The sequence below is a fragment of the Zonotrichia albicollis genome, chromosome 11 (genome assembly GCF_047830755.1).
Source record: "Zonotrichia albicollis isolate bZonAlb1 chromosome 11, bZonAlb1.hap1, whole genome shotgun sequence".
In the NCBI taxonomy this organism is placed as follows: domain Eukaryota; kingdom Metazoa; phylum Chordata; class Aves; order Passeriformes; family Passerellidae; genus Zonotrichia; species Zonotrichia albicollis.
Genome location: NC_133829.1, coordinates 15159979 through 15178540, shown reverse-complemented (window position 1 = coordinate 15178540; position 18562 = coordinate 15159979). Strand labels below are relative to the sequence as shown.

The following is an 18562-nucleotide window of genomic DNA, read 5'->3' as shown; positions in this document are numbered from 1 at the left end:
CATTACACAGCCCTGGATGATGACCCCTACAACAGATTTGGGTGTTCTGGACTTTCAGGTCACACACACTAAATCATGAGGAACTATTTTCATTTGTATAGGTACCGATATATTGGCTCCATAATCAGTTTTCCAACTGTGATTTGGAGGTTTGATTTGTTTTTCTTTAAGCACTGTTTTAAAAAGAGAGGAGAGCATTACATTAGCATCCCTTACTTTGGATTAAAGTTACGTACACACACTGTAACCCCATTACAAAAATTATCTGTCTTTTTTAGTGGTTATACAGACCAAGGCTGCTTTCTCAGCTTGGACAAAAGTTTGGCTACTGAAACAGTTAACAACTGCCTCAATTTGCTGTATTTTTAGAATAGATTCAAGTGGTCAGGCAAAGATGACACTAACGTGTCAAAAGAAAAGGGAAAGCAAAGCTGCAATGCCACAATCTTATCTGAGGCCATTTGCCACCTTACATCAAAATCATCTTAATTCAAAAACTTAGAAACACAATTTTTTATCATGTAATAGGAAGAACTCTTTTACAGAACGATTTCTCTGAGTAAAACCTGAATACTGATGTGTTACACAGTCTGCAAAGCCCTCTCTAAATGAAGAGGAATTATTAATCCATCCTCAGGAGAGTAAAGATTCATACATAACTTTGAGAACACTCAGAGACATCCGTGCAGCTCCCACATTTTGCAAATCACCTGGATAAGGTTCACTGAGTTTTGCCAAACAGAATGAGCAGGATAAGGCTAATCAATCTGGTGTTCTGTCACCACAGGGTCCCCACTCCATCCTACCCCCATTATTATGCAAATATGTACTTTTCGTGCTTGACTTTTTTTCTCATTGAAAACTGACTCCAAGCACACTTGTGTGAAGCATGACTGCTCCTGCAAACACTGCATTTCTTACACAGCAAAGATGCAGACTGTCACTGAAGGAAAGTTACAGCTATGTAAAAATATACAACAGACCTGTGGAATGAATGGGTTTGTTTAAACAGCACACTGCATAGCTGTAAAACTGGTAATAGAAAAAAGCAGCAGGAAAAGGAAGAGACACGCAGGAAGCAGTTGTTGTAAAGCAGCCAAGTTCAGGAACCTGCAAGATGCAGGGTCTGCCAGAGATCTGGCAGCAGCACAGCCATGGGATGAACACAGCGTGAGCGACCCCGGGCCAGGGCTGCTACAGAGCTGTGCTTACAGCCGCGGCTTAAAACAGCCCCTCACTGCTGCACTAAAGAAAAGGTCACCAAGTATCAGCACATTAAGAGAAATGCTTTAGTTCTTCTGTTAAAAGCACATTGACTAGAAACAAGATTAGGGTCACTAAACTATTTCCAGTAGTCTCCACAGCCTTTGCCAGCCTGGGCTCAGCTCTCAGCAAGAGCTGCAGCAGCACTCCCATGTTACTGGCCCAATTACAGACCTCAATAACACAGTGACCTGCACAGAAACATCTCTGGACCAACTGACCTCTGACTTTATATTCACACAATGGGTCAGCTGTACCAAAACAAGCTAAACGGAATTAAAAACCCCCACTGTTGCTCCACTCAGGAAGAAGGAACAATATTTACAAACTTGTGGTAGCAGTGGCACACTGACACTGTGCTGAGGAAATAATCCCACAAACACAAGCACTTGGTGACAAACACATACCCAAGCTACATAAGTACAGCATGCTGTGCCATGTGACACCCATGAGCCTATCCAAAAACCCCACAATAATACTGTCACAAGAAATGGACCTTTCCTTTCCCATACCTTTACCTTAATTTTGCCTTAAAAATCTCTCAGTGTCCTGTTTCATTATGATTTAACAATGGGACTCCCATTTTGCTCCTTAAAGAACCTGACAATAACAGCAGAAGAGAGCTGGGCAGTCTCCACTAACAACATGCAAAGGAAAAAGCAGCAACAATCCACACACCAACAGGAGAAACCCCTTCCTGTTAAAACATGAACCTTCTGCTGTGACACACCAAGCCTAAGGAATCAGACTGAAAGCTACACTTTCCAAGAATCTGCAAGTAAAGGTGGGAGAAATTTGACAGAAAATTCTGTACAAGTATTTAACCAAATTTACAAAACCCCCTTTAGTCACAGCATTTCAAATGCAGAGATTTTCATTCAAAGGACTCAAAGCATTTTTCAGAAAACCCATTTCCATTTTACAGATGAGAACAAGAGATTGAATCTTTTACCAAAATAATTTTACCAGCATAGATCAGAACTGAGCCTACTAGCCCATACACCTTAATCCTTTAAATTATTTTAACTGCAGCAAGGGGGAGACATCCCAAAAGCCATCACTCTACACAAAATTTGTAAGGTGATTTGCCAAAACAGCTCTGAATGGAACATACAGAACTTCCCATATGCAATATACAGCAGGCAGCAGGTGTTTGAGTGTCATCCACGAAAGCTGGTGTTCTTAGGTAGGGAATGACTCGTGTACTAACCTGTGAGAAACATCAAGGAGACAAACGCCTTGGATGTGGTCTCTCCTCTGGGCTTACATGCAGAAAGGTTCTGCCCATGCTGGAATTCACTGCTCGGGAACTCCCTCTGGATGCAGGCACAAGTTTCTTCAAAGACTGAATAAATCAGCAGAAGAGTTTTCTCCACAAAATGCCCTTTCATCCAAGATGTGAACATCCCAAGTTTAATGCACGTACCTCCTATCCTTGAAAGACCTTTACAGACAGCTTCTAAATGCTGAGGTAGGGCTGCCAATTCCTTTCCATGAGTGAGTACTTCTTTTGGGGAACAGTGAGACAAAGCAAGAGACCGAGTGAAACTTTCACCCAGCCCAGCATTTACAGCTTTCACCCAGGCTGCAGGCTCTACAGCACGGAATATTTATGCACTCTACATTCAAAATCCATCACACAAAACACTCAGTTGTTAAAACTAAGCCTGGAACCAAGGATTTTCCACCAAGATGAATGGACCAAATCCCAACATTCCAGAGCCACGTGCACTCTTTCCTCCTGGCGCACAAACTCACTTATAAACCAGCACATACAATAAACAGCATCTCAAGGCAAAAATTACAAGCCTTCCTCATCACAGAACATCAGTCAAGACTGTGGATATGTCCAGAATCAGATACTCTGGCATTGAAAAAAACAATGAACTTCTTGCCAGAAACAAAGAACCCTAAAGAATAAGGTATCCTCCAAGGTACATTAGCATTTTTACCAGCAGCATGTAAAATGCCTAACAGGCAATGTAAGTTCCTTACTACTAAGCACACATATACCAACACAACTGATCGGGTTTCCAGCTTCTGACAATCATTTGTGTATTTAAAAAGGCAGTTCCTTCAAGTGTACACACAAGCTTTATTATCTGACCTTACTGTATGTTTACATTCAAGAGGAATCAAAAGTACTGAAAAGACAGAGTAGGCCTTAACATATCCAGAGGTGCAGTAAGAACACTAATGCTATCTTATAATCTATAAATAGGTTCCTCAAAGTTAAATACAGAGTTAAATGTGCATGGTTGTTGTGGGTTGTTTTTTTTTTTTTTTTGTTTGGGTGGAGAATGTTAAAGTGTATATGCATTTGGGAAAAGCATCAGCTCCATATTTAAGAAGGCCAGTAAGTTCCAGGTGAATAACTGCAATGAAAGTCAGGCGACGTGAAAAGGAAGTAAATGTTGCAAGAGTATTTTTTTAACCCCTGAGCAGACAAAAGTCCCATTCTAAACAAAGAATGCAGGAAAAAGGAACATTACAGGCTTTGAAAACCAGTGGCATGTTCTACACTTAGAAGCCAGCTGGTTTTACTGTCCAGGTTTTAAAGAACACTCCCATTTGTTTTCAAACTTAATTTCAAGTTTTTCTTTCTCTCCTTCCCTCTGCCCTATTAAAAGACGCTCATACATGCACTAAATTTGCTGTAAACTCTTAACTGTTACAAAAAAAATTCTATTTAACGATATGTTGCATAACTTTCATTTGTAAGACATCTTTACTGCACATTTCAGAAAAACAACATTCTAGCCAAAATGAAATCAGATAGAAGGGGGAAAAGTTTTCAATTATACTATTTTAAATGCTTTGTTTTAAAATGAGCTAACACACACGTAACTAAACTAAAAATTAAGAAAATATTAAGGAAATTTCAATTACATTTATATCAAAGCAAGGAAGCAAGTCTCCTAGTAAGTATTACTAAATATATAAAAATGTTAAAACCTTCTTTAACAATGAAGAAAAGTCTCAACAGTATCAAGTCCTAGCCTGACTCAAATCACATTCAAATATAAGAGAATTCAAATTAAAATCCAAAGAACATGTAAAGAAAAAGACAAACAACCCTCATTTGCAGCTATGGGAAAAAACCTCAAGTTACTTCCCCGTCTTTATCTTTCAGCTAAAATCCAAAAGATCGGATTTCTAGTAAGCAGTCATTTAGTGATAGTTTGTGAACTATTATTTGTGCTCCTGCATACCTGTTCACGTAGGTTCCTCCTCCTTGTGCTAAATAAAAGCATTGCTCAGTCTCACAGAAGAAATTTTAAATGGTTAGTGAACCATTCCCATTTACAGGGAAAACCAAAATCTAGATATACAAACACCTGTGCGAGCATATAAAGCAGGGGTAGGTGCACAACTTCTCACAGAACAGGTAGGTCACTGAAGTGCCCAACACACTGCTAACGCTGCAGAGTATCAGAGAGCAAGGTGATCAGCTTCATCAGCCTGAAATTCCCTTCCCCACACTCAACCACACTGGCTTCAGCTGGGCATTCAGATTATGCAACCCAAATTCCACGCTGAGAAACGGGGATGTTACAAAAATGCAGGCGGTTTTGTTTGCCGGTACTCTCAGTGCAGCGATGGGAAAGGACAGGAGGGCAGGAAAACTCTTCCAGGCAGGGTAAACGGGTCCCCAGGAAGCGGCTGAACCGGGGGGAGGAGGTGCCAAACCCACGTCAGGTGACTCCCAGAAGCGCCACAGAAACAATATTTTATCACGAGATAGGAAGAACTCTTTTACAGAACGAGACCCCCGAGTTCGCCGCTCGGGTACGGGACAGAGAGAGAGGCGGGATCAGCGCTGCGGTCGCACACCGACACTCAGCTCCCAGCCCACGCCAGCGCCATCTCTCTGGGAATTTCATCCCCCTGCGTGTCCAGCACAACGCAGACTGTCCGCGGTGATCTTCCTGCTTACACCACCAAAATCACATCCTACCTCAAAGCACAGTGCAAAGTACGGAAACAGACTGACAGAAACAAAACAATAGAGGCAGTCTGATCTTAATGAACAAGCATAGCCAAAGGCATTTTTTTAAAAATTACTGCCTCTATTTCTCCTTTACACTCTAAAAACATTTTTTAGTTGTTCAGCTACTTTGATAATTAATTAGCATACAAATTTAAATACATATATTTTAAAATTGAATGCTTTTATTTTTACGTTAGAGCGAGACACATAAATGCTCATTTTCAGACAGCAGCCTGAAAAAACACAGCAAAGCCAACAGCATAATATCATTTTGAGTAAGTCAGCAGTTAATAGCAGGTCAAAATACGCAAGCTAGGAATAGAAAGGAAAACAGGAAAGACAGAAAGAAGTTTTCTTGCTTTCTTTATATAATCTAGTGTCGGATCTCAAGATCTCAGTCCTGAGATCTGAGCCTCCGAGACCAGCTTGGGGGTCTCGGGAGTCCTGGAATGTTGCCAGAAGTGTCTGGTAGCTGGACTTTAACCCTACACAGGAGACGACAAGGATGAGGGCTTCACCGGGTGAATGGTGAAGGGATTAGTTAATTAGAGAGTGAGACACAAGGTTTAGGATTTATGTACAGGGGGGTTTAGAGGAGTAAGATGGAGGAATTGGGGTGTGTCCTGTCCTCCTCCTTCTTCCTCCTCTCCTCCATCTTCTTTGGCCACGGTGGCACTCTTAGATTGGTTATTACTAAGAGTACACCGAGTTATAACAATAGATGGTATTGGAGAAAAATGATAAATATTGTATACGTAGCAAAGGGTATAAAGATACGTGGCTGCCCGGAGGGCAGGACAGAGTGTGCCCATGGCTGACTGCTGTGCGGATCTCTGTTGGGCTGAAAGAACATCTTTTAGATAAACAATTAATAAACATAAAACCAGAAAGAAGAACTGAAGCCTCTTCTCGTCCTTTGATACACACACTGACGAAAGGCCACCTCCGGGCCACCTCCGGGCTTCCCAGGCCCCTCAAACAGCCGAGATAAATCCGGACACTTGGCGTTCCCTGGGCGGACAGAGACCACCACAAAACCTTTCGGGGAGATAAACAGGAGACTTGGCGTCCCTGGACGGACCACGAACCACCACAACCTTTCGGGGGAAGATAAACCGGCATTTGGCTTCCACTGGGTGAGCTCGAACCACCACAACCTTTCGGGGGGACCACCACCACCTTTAAAGCCCTGAAGAAAAAAAAGAGAGAAGAAGAGAAAAAAAAGCCAGCAGAGACTGCAAAAAAACAGCAGTCACTGAGAATTCCATCTCTCAGTTTCTGCCGAAGACAATCGTAGCAGAACAGCCCGGACTGGAACCAGAAGGCGCCCTGGAACCACTTCTCCTGATCTGCTGGACAGTGATCGAGACGTCCAGACTGCTCTGTGGGCGACAGATTTGGTAAGAAAGCCTGAAAATAAGAACATGGGAGGCACACCTTCCCAGGAACAACGGGAAATTTTGTCCACCTTATAAGGTGTGACACAAACATACAAAAATTAATTAGCTCTGGCCTTAAAAGGCCGAGAGGAAAACCCCCGAGACGCACCAGACGTCCGGGGGGGGGCCCTCGGAAGAGGGGGGAGCAGGACTCCGGAAAAAATTAGCTCTGGCCTTAAAAGGCCAGGAAGAAATAACCCCGAGACGCAGCAGACGTCCGGGGGGGGACTCTCTGAAAGAGAGGGGGGAGCAAGGCTCCAGGAAAGAAAAAATTAGCTCTGGCCTTAAAAGGCCGAGTAGAAAATGCTCTTGGAGAAAAAAGAGCAAGAAATATTATTAAAATACCCGGTCCCAAAACCCAGAAACTCTGGGAAACTCCCAAAAAGCGTCCTGAAAGCCCAGAGAGCATGGAGGGCCAGGAGCAGGGGGGGGGTGAGAGGGGACCGGGGGAGGCGCTTTCTCGCAGCCAGGCAGCGGCGGAGCAGGCGGGGAGCGCGGCTGAAGGAAAAACAAGAGACGCGTGTTCAGATACGGCTTTGCTAAGCTCAGGGCCGGGGGGTGCAGCGGCCCCGGGGGCCGGCAAGATAGCAGAAACGCGCGCGGCGGGCGCGGGTGCCGGCGGGGACGGCCGCACACACACTGACGAAAGGCCACACACACACACAGCGTCGGAGGAGGAGGAGACAGTCCGGGGCAGACCGAGGGGGAAAATTCAGAGGCGGAATAAAAAGGGAGAGGAAAAAATTACCTCGGGAGAGACACAGAGCAGCTCGGAAAGCACGCATGCGCCGAGCGCGAGCGGGGGCGGGCCAGACCCACGGTGACGTCTCAGGCGAGGAGGGGCCCTCTCCAGACTTGGTGCCTTTGGTAAAAACCCTCGGGGTCCCAAGCCTCTCCCCTCCCGGGGAGGCTTGTGTGTTTTCTAACCCTATTGTCAGTTGAATCAAAAACTAGGTAACCCCTGAGTGAGCTTGCAAACAGCAACAATCGCGGAACAAAGAGGCAGTTGTCAGCAGAGCTACAGCATCATTTCGTAACAAGTCTGCAACTATGCAACGATTTTCCTCAACAAGATATAAGAAGAAACGAATACTCAGACAAAAGTCGGGACTCAGACTGCAAAGGACAACTCAGAAGAGAAACAAGAGGAACGGAAAGACTCTGGGGGGGTTTTTTCTCTTTGGGGTCTTGAATATTTCTGTATAAGAACGAAAGACTCTGGGGGGTTTTCTCCTTGGGATCTTGAATTGCAATAGGCAATGGGATAAATTTACCTATTACAGGGGAAACTGACAAAGGATCATATATTGATCAGCTGGCAGATTTCTTTGACATTTCTCCTATTTGGAGAAGAATCTTAAGGATAGGGTTTTATGTTTTAATAGTCCTACTAGTCCTCATGATTGTCGTCCCGTGCATTTTTGTATGTCTGAAGCGCGCCATGAATCGGGTGATAAAAGAGGTTTTCTTGGTGCAAACAGAAGGGGGAGATGTGGGATCCCAGGATTTGAATCCTGGCATGCCGAGCCCCCGGGACCACCCTTGGGGGGCCCGGGAGTCCTGGAATGTTGCCAGAAGTGTCTGGTGGCAGGACTTTGACCCTACACGGGAGACGACACCTTTATGAAGATAAGAGGGCCTCACCGGGGTGAAGGGTGGAAAGATTAGCTAATTAGAGGGTGAGAAACAGGGTTTAGGATTTATGTACAGGAGGGTTTAGAGGAGTAAGATGGAGGAATTGAGGTGTGTCCTACCCTCCTTCTTCTTCCTTCTCTCCTCCATCTTCTTTGGCCACGGTGGCACCTTTGGATTGGTCATTACTAAGAGTACACCGAGTTATAAGAATAGATGGTATTGGGGAAAAATGATAAATATTGTATACGTAACTAGGGGTATAAAGATACGTGGCGGTCCGTGGGACGGCAGAGTGTGCCCATGGCTGACTGCTGTGCGGATCTCTGTTGGGCTGAAAGAACATCTTTTAGATAAACAATTAATAAACATAAAACCAGAAAGAAGAACTGAAGCCTCTTCTCGTCCTTTGATACACACACTGACGAAAGGCCACCTCCGGGCCACCTCCGGGCTTCCCAGGCCCCTCAAACAGCCGAGATAAATCCGGACACTTGGCGTCCCTGGGTGGGCACGAACCACCAACCTTTCGGTTAACAGCCGAACACCTGTGCGAGCATATAAAGCAGGGGTAGGTGCACAACTTCTCACAGAACAGGTAGGTCACTGAAGTGCCCAACACACTGCTAACGCTGCAGAGTATCAGAGAGCAAGGTGATCAGCTTCATCAGCCTGAAATTCCCTTCCCCACACTCAACCACACTGGCTTCAGCTGGGCATTCAGATTATGCAACCCAAATTCCACGCTGAGAAACGGGGATGTTACAAAAATGCAGGCGGTTTTGTTTGCCGGTACTCTCAGTGCAGCGATGGGAAAGGACAGGAGGGCAGGAAAACTCTTCCAGGCAGGGTAAACGGGTCCCCAGGAAGCGGCTGAACCGGGGGGAGGAGGTGCCAAACCCACGTCAGGTGACTCCCAGAAGCGCCACAGAAACAATATTTTATCACGAGATAGGAAGAACTCTTTTACAGAACGAGACCCCCGAGTTCGCCGCTCGGGTACGGGACAGAGAGAGAGGCGGGATCAGCGCTGCGGTCGCACACCGACACTCAGCTCCCAGCCCACGCCAGCGCCATCTCTCTGGGAATTTCATCCCCCTGCGTGTCCAGCACAACGCAGACTGTCCGCGGTGATCTTCCTGCTTACACCACCAAAATCACATCCTACCTCAAAGCACAGTGCAAAGTACGGAAACAGACTGACAGAAACAAAACAATAGAGGCAGTCTGATCTTAATGAACAAGCATAGCCAAAGGCATTTTTTTAAAAATTACTGCCTCTATTTCTCCTTTACACTCTAAAAACATTTTTTAGTTGTTCAGCTACTTTGATAATTAATTAGCATACAAATTTAAATACATATATTTTAAAATTGAATGCTTTTATTTTTACGTTAGAGCGAGACACATAAATGCTCATTTTCAGACAGCAGCCTGAAAAAACACAGCAAAGCCAACAGCATAATATCATTTTGAGTAAGTCAGCAGTTAATAGCAGGTCAAAATACGCAAGCTAGGAATAGAAAGGAAAACAGGAAAGACAGAAAGAAGTTTTCTTGCTTTCTTTATATAATCTAGTCTAGTAATAATCTCTTTGTAGTTGCCACTATTATATTCCTACTTCCCCAATACCAGGAAAAGATACATTAAACCATCCCTGTGACCCCCAAAAACAAAAAAAGAAGAAATGCATGGTGGATGAAAACATTTCCAAATCAAAACATGAACTGAAGGGTAAAACCCTTAAAAAATTAAAAAGGTCAAGGTTATTGTGTGAAACTGTTATTTATAACTATGTAGTTATTGTCTTTCACTATTAGCTTTTGTAAATTATTTTAATATAGTAGAGTTTGTAGTCTCTTATGATATAGTATAATTTGTCAGCCTTTTATGGTTAATACCCTAATCTCTGTGTAAATCGTATATCTTAGCATAATAAATATATACATTATAGTTTAGGCTTTTGCAAAATATTAAAATAGAGGCTATGTACTGTGTATTATAACTGACTTTTACAGAAGTAATTGTAGTTGTAAAATAATAACTAATGCCTTTATTTTTGTAGCTGACTGCCAACAGTGAAATAGCTAATGTTGATTGAAAGTACTTGTAAAAATAGCTATAACATCTGTACGATAACATTGGAAAAAACCAGACAAATAACACCAAAAGCACAAGGAAGAATATACCACAGAGCCTTCAGCTAACAGTACCTGTCAAACCACAGACCAGGGGGCCTTGTGAAGAAATAGAATTCTCAAGATTCTCAAAATCCCATCTGCATTTTGACATGTACTCTAAGAAGCTGAGGTCAAGGGTCAAACTTGATAAAGAATTCTTGGAACATGTAAACTCAAAGGAATGTTTGAATATATATAATATTCGTTAATACACATTGGACCAATGCAATGAGAAGAGTTGTTACAGTTACCAGTGTGCTTCTAGCAGTTGGACACACACCCCAGCACTGGGGACTGTCCCTTTCATCCCTTATTAAACTTTTAAAATTTTAAAGGCTGACCTTTGTTTCTCAAAGAAAACACATCTATTTTGACACAGATAAGCAGATGCTCATATTCCCACCTATGAATTACCTTGAAAAATCAGAATTTCCCTGTTTGATATTGATAAGGACCTTCAACCCCCGTCCCAAACCTGAGGGTATCACCTTGCTTCCCAGGCAGAAAGCTGCCTGCTTGCATCACGGACGGGCCAACTTCCAGAACCACCACCACCTTTTCTGCCAGGCTGCCTGGGGGTACTGGGATGAGATTCACCTGGGTAATTAAATCTGCCACAGAAATCTCAAACTACAAGATCCAAAATGATGCAAGATATTCCGAAGGGGGTAACCCCAGAGGATTGCTCTGACATACCAGATAAGACTGCTAAGTGAGATGAGTACACTGCCAAGTGCAGTCATCATGTAAAGTACCATTTAACACATCCTCTTATAATCGAGGAAAATAACTTTTAAGGACAAAATCTTACACTACTCCCATAACAAGGGCACCATAAAGCAATCCCAATTCACTCTACAATAAAATCTCTTTTCTCCAACAATACTGAAGTATAAATCAGAACAGCCTTAACTAGTTTTTAGATCCAAATTTTTTATTAAATTGCACTTTCTAACCTTCATGGAGTAGTTTAATTAATGGCTTTTAATCACTTTTTACCTAGGTAAGGAATGTTAGTTAAAACAGAAAGCAAAGCATGAACAAGGTACTAAATGAAGTGTTACTGATCGAATAAGAAATGGCTCAAGGCTTAACTTCATTCCAAACACTGGGTCTGAAACTTTCACTGTGTCAATCTCAGACACACGTGACAAAAAACCCCAAACGTAGCAAATCTAAGTGTGCCAGCCTCAGCACCTTGCCACCATCAGACAAACATAGTATAATGCACTGATGTTGTTAAACACCTGCACACCCTGAAGAGCCTGGGAAAGGCGTGTGAAATCATCCTGCCTACACTGAAACCAGCTGTAATGAGATTTACCCTAATCTGAGGAAAATCAAGAGTCTGCCATGCACACATGAGTGTCTCATCCTGCTTCCACAATGTCAGACACTTTGAAGAGCCATTTCAAAGCACTGGATACTTACAACAGTCAGTAGTAAAATTTGCCCTTCAAAGTTGATCTTCAAATCATCATGAACATTAGATCTAATTTCTCAAAGGCAATGTATTAAATGTCTACTTCTTTATTCTGAAGCACCTCGTTCCCAATCTAATGCTCAAATTTTGTGATAGATTATGACTGTTGTGTAGAACATAAACACATTTTTCAAAAGAAAATCTAGAAAATATCAATCATCACCAATTTAAATTTACTGACTTGTAAAAGATACTAAGCATCTGAAAGACTCGCTTCTTTTTTGCGATTAAAAGAAAATTGCCATCTAACTTGAGACCAAAATGAAGACTTTTATCCTATCTCAATAAATGTGTATCTTCTAACAGAACTGGTTCCAAAGCAGTGTGCTCTACCTCACAGGCCAGGGCAGCTGCTCACCCCATGGTCAGTTCACACATCAGTAACCCATTCAAACAGGGGAAAAAAAACAACAACAACAAAAAAATTTTAAAGAAAACAAGTCTGAGTCTGAAAGAACATAAATCTAACAAGCTAAATTAAAACAACAGCCAGGGAATGAATCTAAGGAGATATTACAACCTATAGAGTTACTTACAAGCATTCCTGCATAGCAGGAACCCTTAGAGAAACAAAAAGGTGAGAGAGTACCCAACTTTGAAATTGAAATTACTAAATTAAAAGGGGTAATTTTAAAAATATATTTACTTTGTTATTTAAATTTCAGAAGAAATCTGGTAATTTCCAGGCCCAATTAATTTTCCAGGTATAGGGTGACAAATAATCCTCACACACACGATACAGACCATTAAGTCCACACACTGTCCATGACTCACCCTAAGTTTACACACAGAGAACTGAAGTTTTCTTAGGAATAAGGTCCTACCTAGCCCTCTCCAGTTTCAGCAAGTTTTCCCTCCTCCTATATTACAGTAATAATGAAAAGACAGAAGAAATGAGGACCTCTAGTAATAAAACTGGAAAAGCAGACAGAGACAGAATTACTTATGGAAATGGAGAAGCAACACTAAGAAGCAGCTGGGATGGAAAGGGAAGCCAAGAGGATAAAGTCTGTACCTGTGCTTGTACACTACACTTGTTTTGGCACTGACTGCAATGGTCCAAAGCCAAAAATCACAGTGTGGCAGAATGGCATTATCCACCCCAGTGAAAGCACAACAGTGAGACTAATTTAACTGAGAAAACCAAATCTGATGGGGGTGGGCAGGGAAGCAGCAAACAAAAAAACCCATCAAAAGCAGCCTGATACAGTGCAGTGATATTCTTGAAAGCTCTGCTCAGCCCAAAACATTTGATCTCAAATCTAAATAAGCACTCAGGGATATCTGGGGTTATTCTGAACAAACTGAATTCACCAAATATTTCAGTAACTTAAAACACACACAAAGAAAGTCATTAACTCAGCATAATCACTGTTTATGAGGCCTCAAAAAGCTTGCTGGTGCTGGCTCTCCTGGTTTTCATATTCCCCGTGTCATTTCCAAATCCCAACGTATGTTTCTGACCATTGGTGCAATTACAGCTCTTATGCAACAGAAATCAGAACGTAAAAAACTGATGCCAGGCACATATATTCAGCTTTTGCAGGAAACATCAGTCTACAGCCAGAACTGCTCTTCAATACTTAACAAAATTATGCTCTTTAATGGGGGAAAAAAGCATTCAACTGACAGTGATGTGAAAAGCAGAAACATCCTTTACAAGTGCAATTCCCCTTATAAAAGCCCCAAAATCACAGAATCTCTACTTCAGCAGGTGCAATCCTATCAGTCCACAGTTGTTTTTCTAAAGATGGAACTTCAAATTCTACACTGAACAACCACTGAGCCCAGTGAGAACAATTAATGAATCCTCAACCACACAGAAAAAAGTTGGAAAACTGCTCCAGACTTCCACAGGTGTGCTTACAAGACTGCAATCTCACTTAGGTGGGGCAGGGCTCCCTGTGGTTTGATGAGTCCATGAAAAGCTGTTGAGAAATACCACATCTGAGCTGTTCCAGAGTACTTTTCATAATTACATGATTTGCACAACAGTGCTGAAGGTGTGGCACATCATACAAATGCAACAGCTTCAGTCTGACACAGAACCGCCAGTGCCTCCAGCTACTCTGCCTCCAACTTCAGCACAAGTTTCAGTGCCTGGAAAAACTGCACTCCAGTTGGAATTAGCAGATATCTCCCACATTATTTCACATGACAGCACTGATTCAAAGCCATTTTCAGTTACTATACATTTCTACTTTGCATTTATATCTCCTCCCAAATGCCCAATTACAACAACAACCTGCCTATAGATCTGCAGGAAAAAAAAACCCTAACCCCAACAAAAAACATTCTGCACTCTCTTTTGATAATTTTGAAGCTTCTCAAAGCAAATACTGCTTTGCTGCTTTCTGCACTGCTTCCTGTACACAGCAGGCCTGACAGAATTAAACACCCAGGGGAAAGCACACCACTTTCTGAATGGGGGGGCCCTAAACTCTCTGACTTCCAAACTACCTAACAGGAGCATAACAGAAAGCAGAGACACTTAAAAATGAACATATGCATTACTTATTAAATGAGAGCAAACCCGTTGATATTTGGATCACACCCTTGCTGGCAATGCTTCCTCCCAGCGCTTTTTTGAGAATCTTCCTTCATCACAAGGCCTAAAACAGCTCTGGCAGGAAGCTTTCAAGGGAAACTTATTTAGGCCATCGGAGAGCAGCTCAGGCTGCACACACTCCTGACTTGCTGCCTTCAGCAAGGCTGGCTGCCAAATACCAGCACCAAACGCAACACTCCTCCACTACACAGTGACACAATATTCAACATCAAGTAACAATATTTAAAAGTGCCTCCATATTACCTTGTGAAGTTATTGTTTTTGTGGAGAGACAAGGAAAAGATACTTAACCAGTGTACATCACTCAGCACGGCAGCTACAGCTCCACAAATCTCTAGAACCTCAGATAATGACAAAAATAGCCACTGGCAGTCTGAACTAAAACTCACTCCCCAACCTATTCTGCAACATTTTGCTATCACTGGCACATCAGGTGGCTGCCAGAAAGTTTCCTGGATCACTATCCTTTTCTGGAAAGGTCAGCAACAATTACAAACAGGACTGACAAGTTCTGAGTTAGTTTAAGACAGCATACTTGATGAGAGATCCCTGTAATTACAGACTGCAGAAAACTGCCTTCCAAATATTTTTCAACAACTGGGACACTACCACCACCAAACAGAACTGAAACGACACAATCTTAGAAAACAGCATCAAAAGTGATAGCAAATGCATTAAATTTTGACAAGGTATTCATTTACATGCAGCATTGACTGTTTAATTTTATATTACAACATTCCATCAAATAAGACATAGTATTTAGTGTGACTTGACATAAACCAGTATTACATATCTTTAAAAAAAATAAAAGTCACCAAAACGAGTACAAACAAGAAGACAGCACTCTACATACCATTAAGCAGTTAATGTAGCAATAATCACATACTGCTAGCTGGAACTGAGGCAGTACAGCTTTAGTATACTAGCAGAAATACAAGAGGTATTTTAAAAAACCCCACAATTTCATTTGTTTTAAAGTAACAAGAGCCTGCTGTTTTTTCACTGGACTGCTCTAAATACAATGTACTTAGCTTTTTCCTCTAGCCATTGTTAAGACTTCTACAGCTATCTACTTGAGTACTGTGTGATTTATTTTTATTTTCTTAAAAAGCATTACAAACAAAAAACTCCCTTAGATGCAGTGCCATCATTATTCAGTTCCCAAAAAGCCCTCACACCTTCCTCCTGCCTCAGTGCTGTAAAATAACTCTGGTGATTGCCCAGCAGCTGGCTCTCCCTGTAAGTGCTGGTTTGGGAGAAACTCCTCCGAACAACAAAGAAAAATTTGTTCTAAGTGCTGAACTTCTTTGCTGAGAAGCAAAATGCATAGGAGGGTATCCATAAACTGGCTATTATTTTAAGCTATGAAGTTATATTAATACCTCTGAATATCTTTTTAGTTTTGGTACTTTTATCTAAGTTCTCTGAAGGGTGGTTCCCTACTGCCGTATGCTTCTCGCTGACAACATTGCTTAAACGTGATATTCTGAAGATAACTTACAGAGTTAAACTTCTTGTCAATAATTTGTTCGTTTTTATAAAAAACCATTAGGGACAACAATTTTTCCTGTACTCCTCCTTTCCTTCTAATCATTTCTCCACATGACTCCACTGTAAAGTGTACACTCTCTAAAAGCATTACAGAAAAAAATAACTGGTTTTGTAAAAGGAAGCAGAAACACTACCACACCTTGGCTCCCGGAAACTGCAATCAGGAACAAGTTAAGTAAGCAGCAGCCTTCCCACACCAAGGCACTGACACTACGAGACAAAGGAAAACCATCTTTCCTTTAAAAAAAAAAAGGAACACCTTAAAATACACCCAGCCCTTCAGTGCTCCCTGGTCGGTCATTCCCAAAGGAGCATTTCTCTCTTCCTCTCCAGTGCCCACAGGCACAAGTCCCGCCGCTCCTCCAGGCAGGGCCTACTTCCCACTGGAACCCACAGAGCTGTGTCCGCTTTCGCACGGAGCACAACTGAACACAACTACAGCGAACAAACAGCGACAGCAAACATCGGGGGTCATCTGCGGAGAAAGCCAAATGTAAAACACCTGGCGCACGGCACGTTTAAAGGGAATGCCTCTGAACAATCAAGATCATGTGAGGGACAGTAGTGATGACAGGATTATTTGCATTATTAAATCAATGAGCAAAATACTAAAAAAAACCCGACCTCTTCACTCCTGCCGACTCACAGGCAGGTGAGCGTGACTCCCAAACCCCACAGACTTTCACCTTCACTGAGATGCTCCTGGGCCTGAAGAGGGGCCCCAGGGGACGCCTAAAGCCGCAACAGTCTTATTAAAACTACACTCTCTATAGTCCTTCCAAAAAACATGTATTTAAAAAAAAAAAAGGAAAAAAAAAAAGGAAAGTAATCTCAGACCAATTTGAAGAACACACTGACCCTGCAGTTGCCAGCAACTCAGCCGCGGTCCCGGGACAGAACCGAGCACGCAGCTCCTCCGGCAGACAAAAGGAGCGCGGAGCGCGGCCCCGCGGAGCTCCGCGGTGTCCGACATTGGTCCCGGCGGGACAAAGTCCGCTGCCCACCCCGGGCCGGACGGTACCGCGCTGGTAGCCCGGGGCAGGGCCGGGGGCCGGAGAGCAGCCCCAGCTCCTGCCTCGACACGCGGCTCCCCCGCGGGCGCAGCGGCGGCTGGAAGGCGCAGCCCCCTTCAGAGGGTCCCGCGGGGCGGCCCCGCCGGGTGGGGGCCGGGGCTGCCGCCCTCCCCCGCGCCCCCGAGCCCTCCCCCGCCCGCGGGGCGCCCTCCCGCCGCCGGGCAGCGAGGACAAAGGAACGGCCGGGCCACCTCGGGCCGGCAGGGCCGCACAGCGCAGGCCGCACTCACCGCTGCAGCACCAGGAGGAGGGCGAGCCCTGCGGGAACTTGGCCGAGTCGGGCGCGATGCAGACGCTGGAGCCGAGGTGCGGGCACTCCATGGCGGGCGCGGCGGAGCGGGGCGGGCGGGCGGCTCCTCGCGGCGCTACAGCGGCGGCGTCCCGCGCACAACAGCCATCTTAAGGACGGCCTCCCGCTCCGCGCCGCGCGCGGCCGGGCCGGGCTTTGCGGGCAGCCGCCCTCTCTCCCGTCCGCTCCGCGCCGCTCCCCACCCGCCGGGCTTTGCAGGCAGCCGGCCGCCCCAGGGCAGCGGCGCGGCCCGGCCCGGCACACAGCGGCCTCCGGAGCCCGGGCAGGGCTGAGGGGTGGAAGGACCTTGAAGAGCATCCCCTTCCAATCCCTTCCACTGGAACAGATTGCCCGGCCCGGCTCGGCCCGGCACACAGCGGCCTCCAGAGCCCGGGCAGGGCTGAGGGGTGGAAGGACCTTGAAGAGCATCCCCTTCCAACCCCTTCCACTGGAACACATTGCTCCAGGCCCCATCGAACCTGGCCTTGAACACTTCGAGGGATGGGGCATCCACAGCTTCTCTGGGCAACCTGTGCTTCACCACCCTCACAGTGAAGAACATTCTAATAGCTAATAGCTAATCTAAACCTGCTCTCTTCCAATCTGAACCCGTTCCCACTTGTCCTCTATCACTTCATGCTCATGCCTCATCTTTCCTGTAGGTTCCCTTCAGGTGCTGGAGGGCCAGAGTCAGGTCACCCTGAATGTTGTCTTCTGGCTGAGCAATCCCCGAAATTCTCTCGGCCTTTCCTCACGGCAGGGCTGCTCCACCCCCCTGGTCAGCTCGGTGGCCTCCTCCGGCCTCGCTGCAGCCGCTCCCCGTCCTTCCTGAGCAGGGGGCAGCCCTGCAGGTGGGCTCTCACTGATGGGCAGGATCCCCCTCTCCCTGCAGCCCAGGCTGGCTCTCTGGGCTGCATGCACTGACCGCCAGCTCGTGTCCAGCCTGTCCTCCAGTGCTCTGTTCTGTGAGATGCACGGCCTGAGGCTTGTGCCAGCATTTTTTTCAAGAGCTACATGGCCTCAAATTTAGCTTGTTACTGAATTTCATACTCTGTGACTAATATTAAAGTGGCAATAAAAGTGCAGATGTTG

The 18562-nt window shown here is 44.6% G+C and overlaps 1 protein-coding gene across 3 annotated transcripts in view; it reads right to left on the bottom strand.

Annotated features, from left to right (window-relative positions):
• Positions 1 to 17663, bottom strand: part of USP3 (ubiquitin specific peptidase 3) — a 44458-nt gene extending 26795 nt beyond the window's left edge. The window contains exon 1 of one of the 3 annotated variants that reach the window (XM_005487812.4): positions 17412 to 17663. In XM_005487812.4, the coding sequence (XP_005487869.1) occupies positions 17412 to 17502 (91 nt within the window). In that variant the 5' untranslated portion in view covers positions 17503 to 17663. Of the gene's footprint in view, positions 1 to 2473; positions 3440 to 16966; positions 17247 to 17411 lie in introns of those variants that run through there. The other 2 variants (XM_026793923.2, XM_014267623.3) reach the window with 2 other exon arrangements.
• Positions 17664 to 18562: the final 899 nt, after the last annotated feature.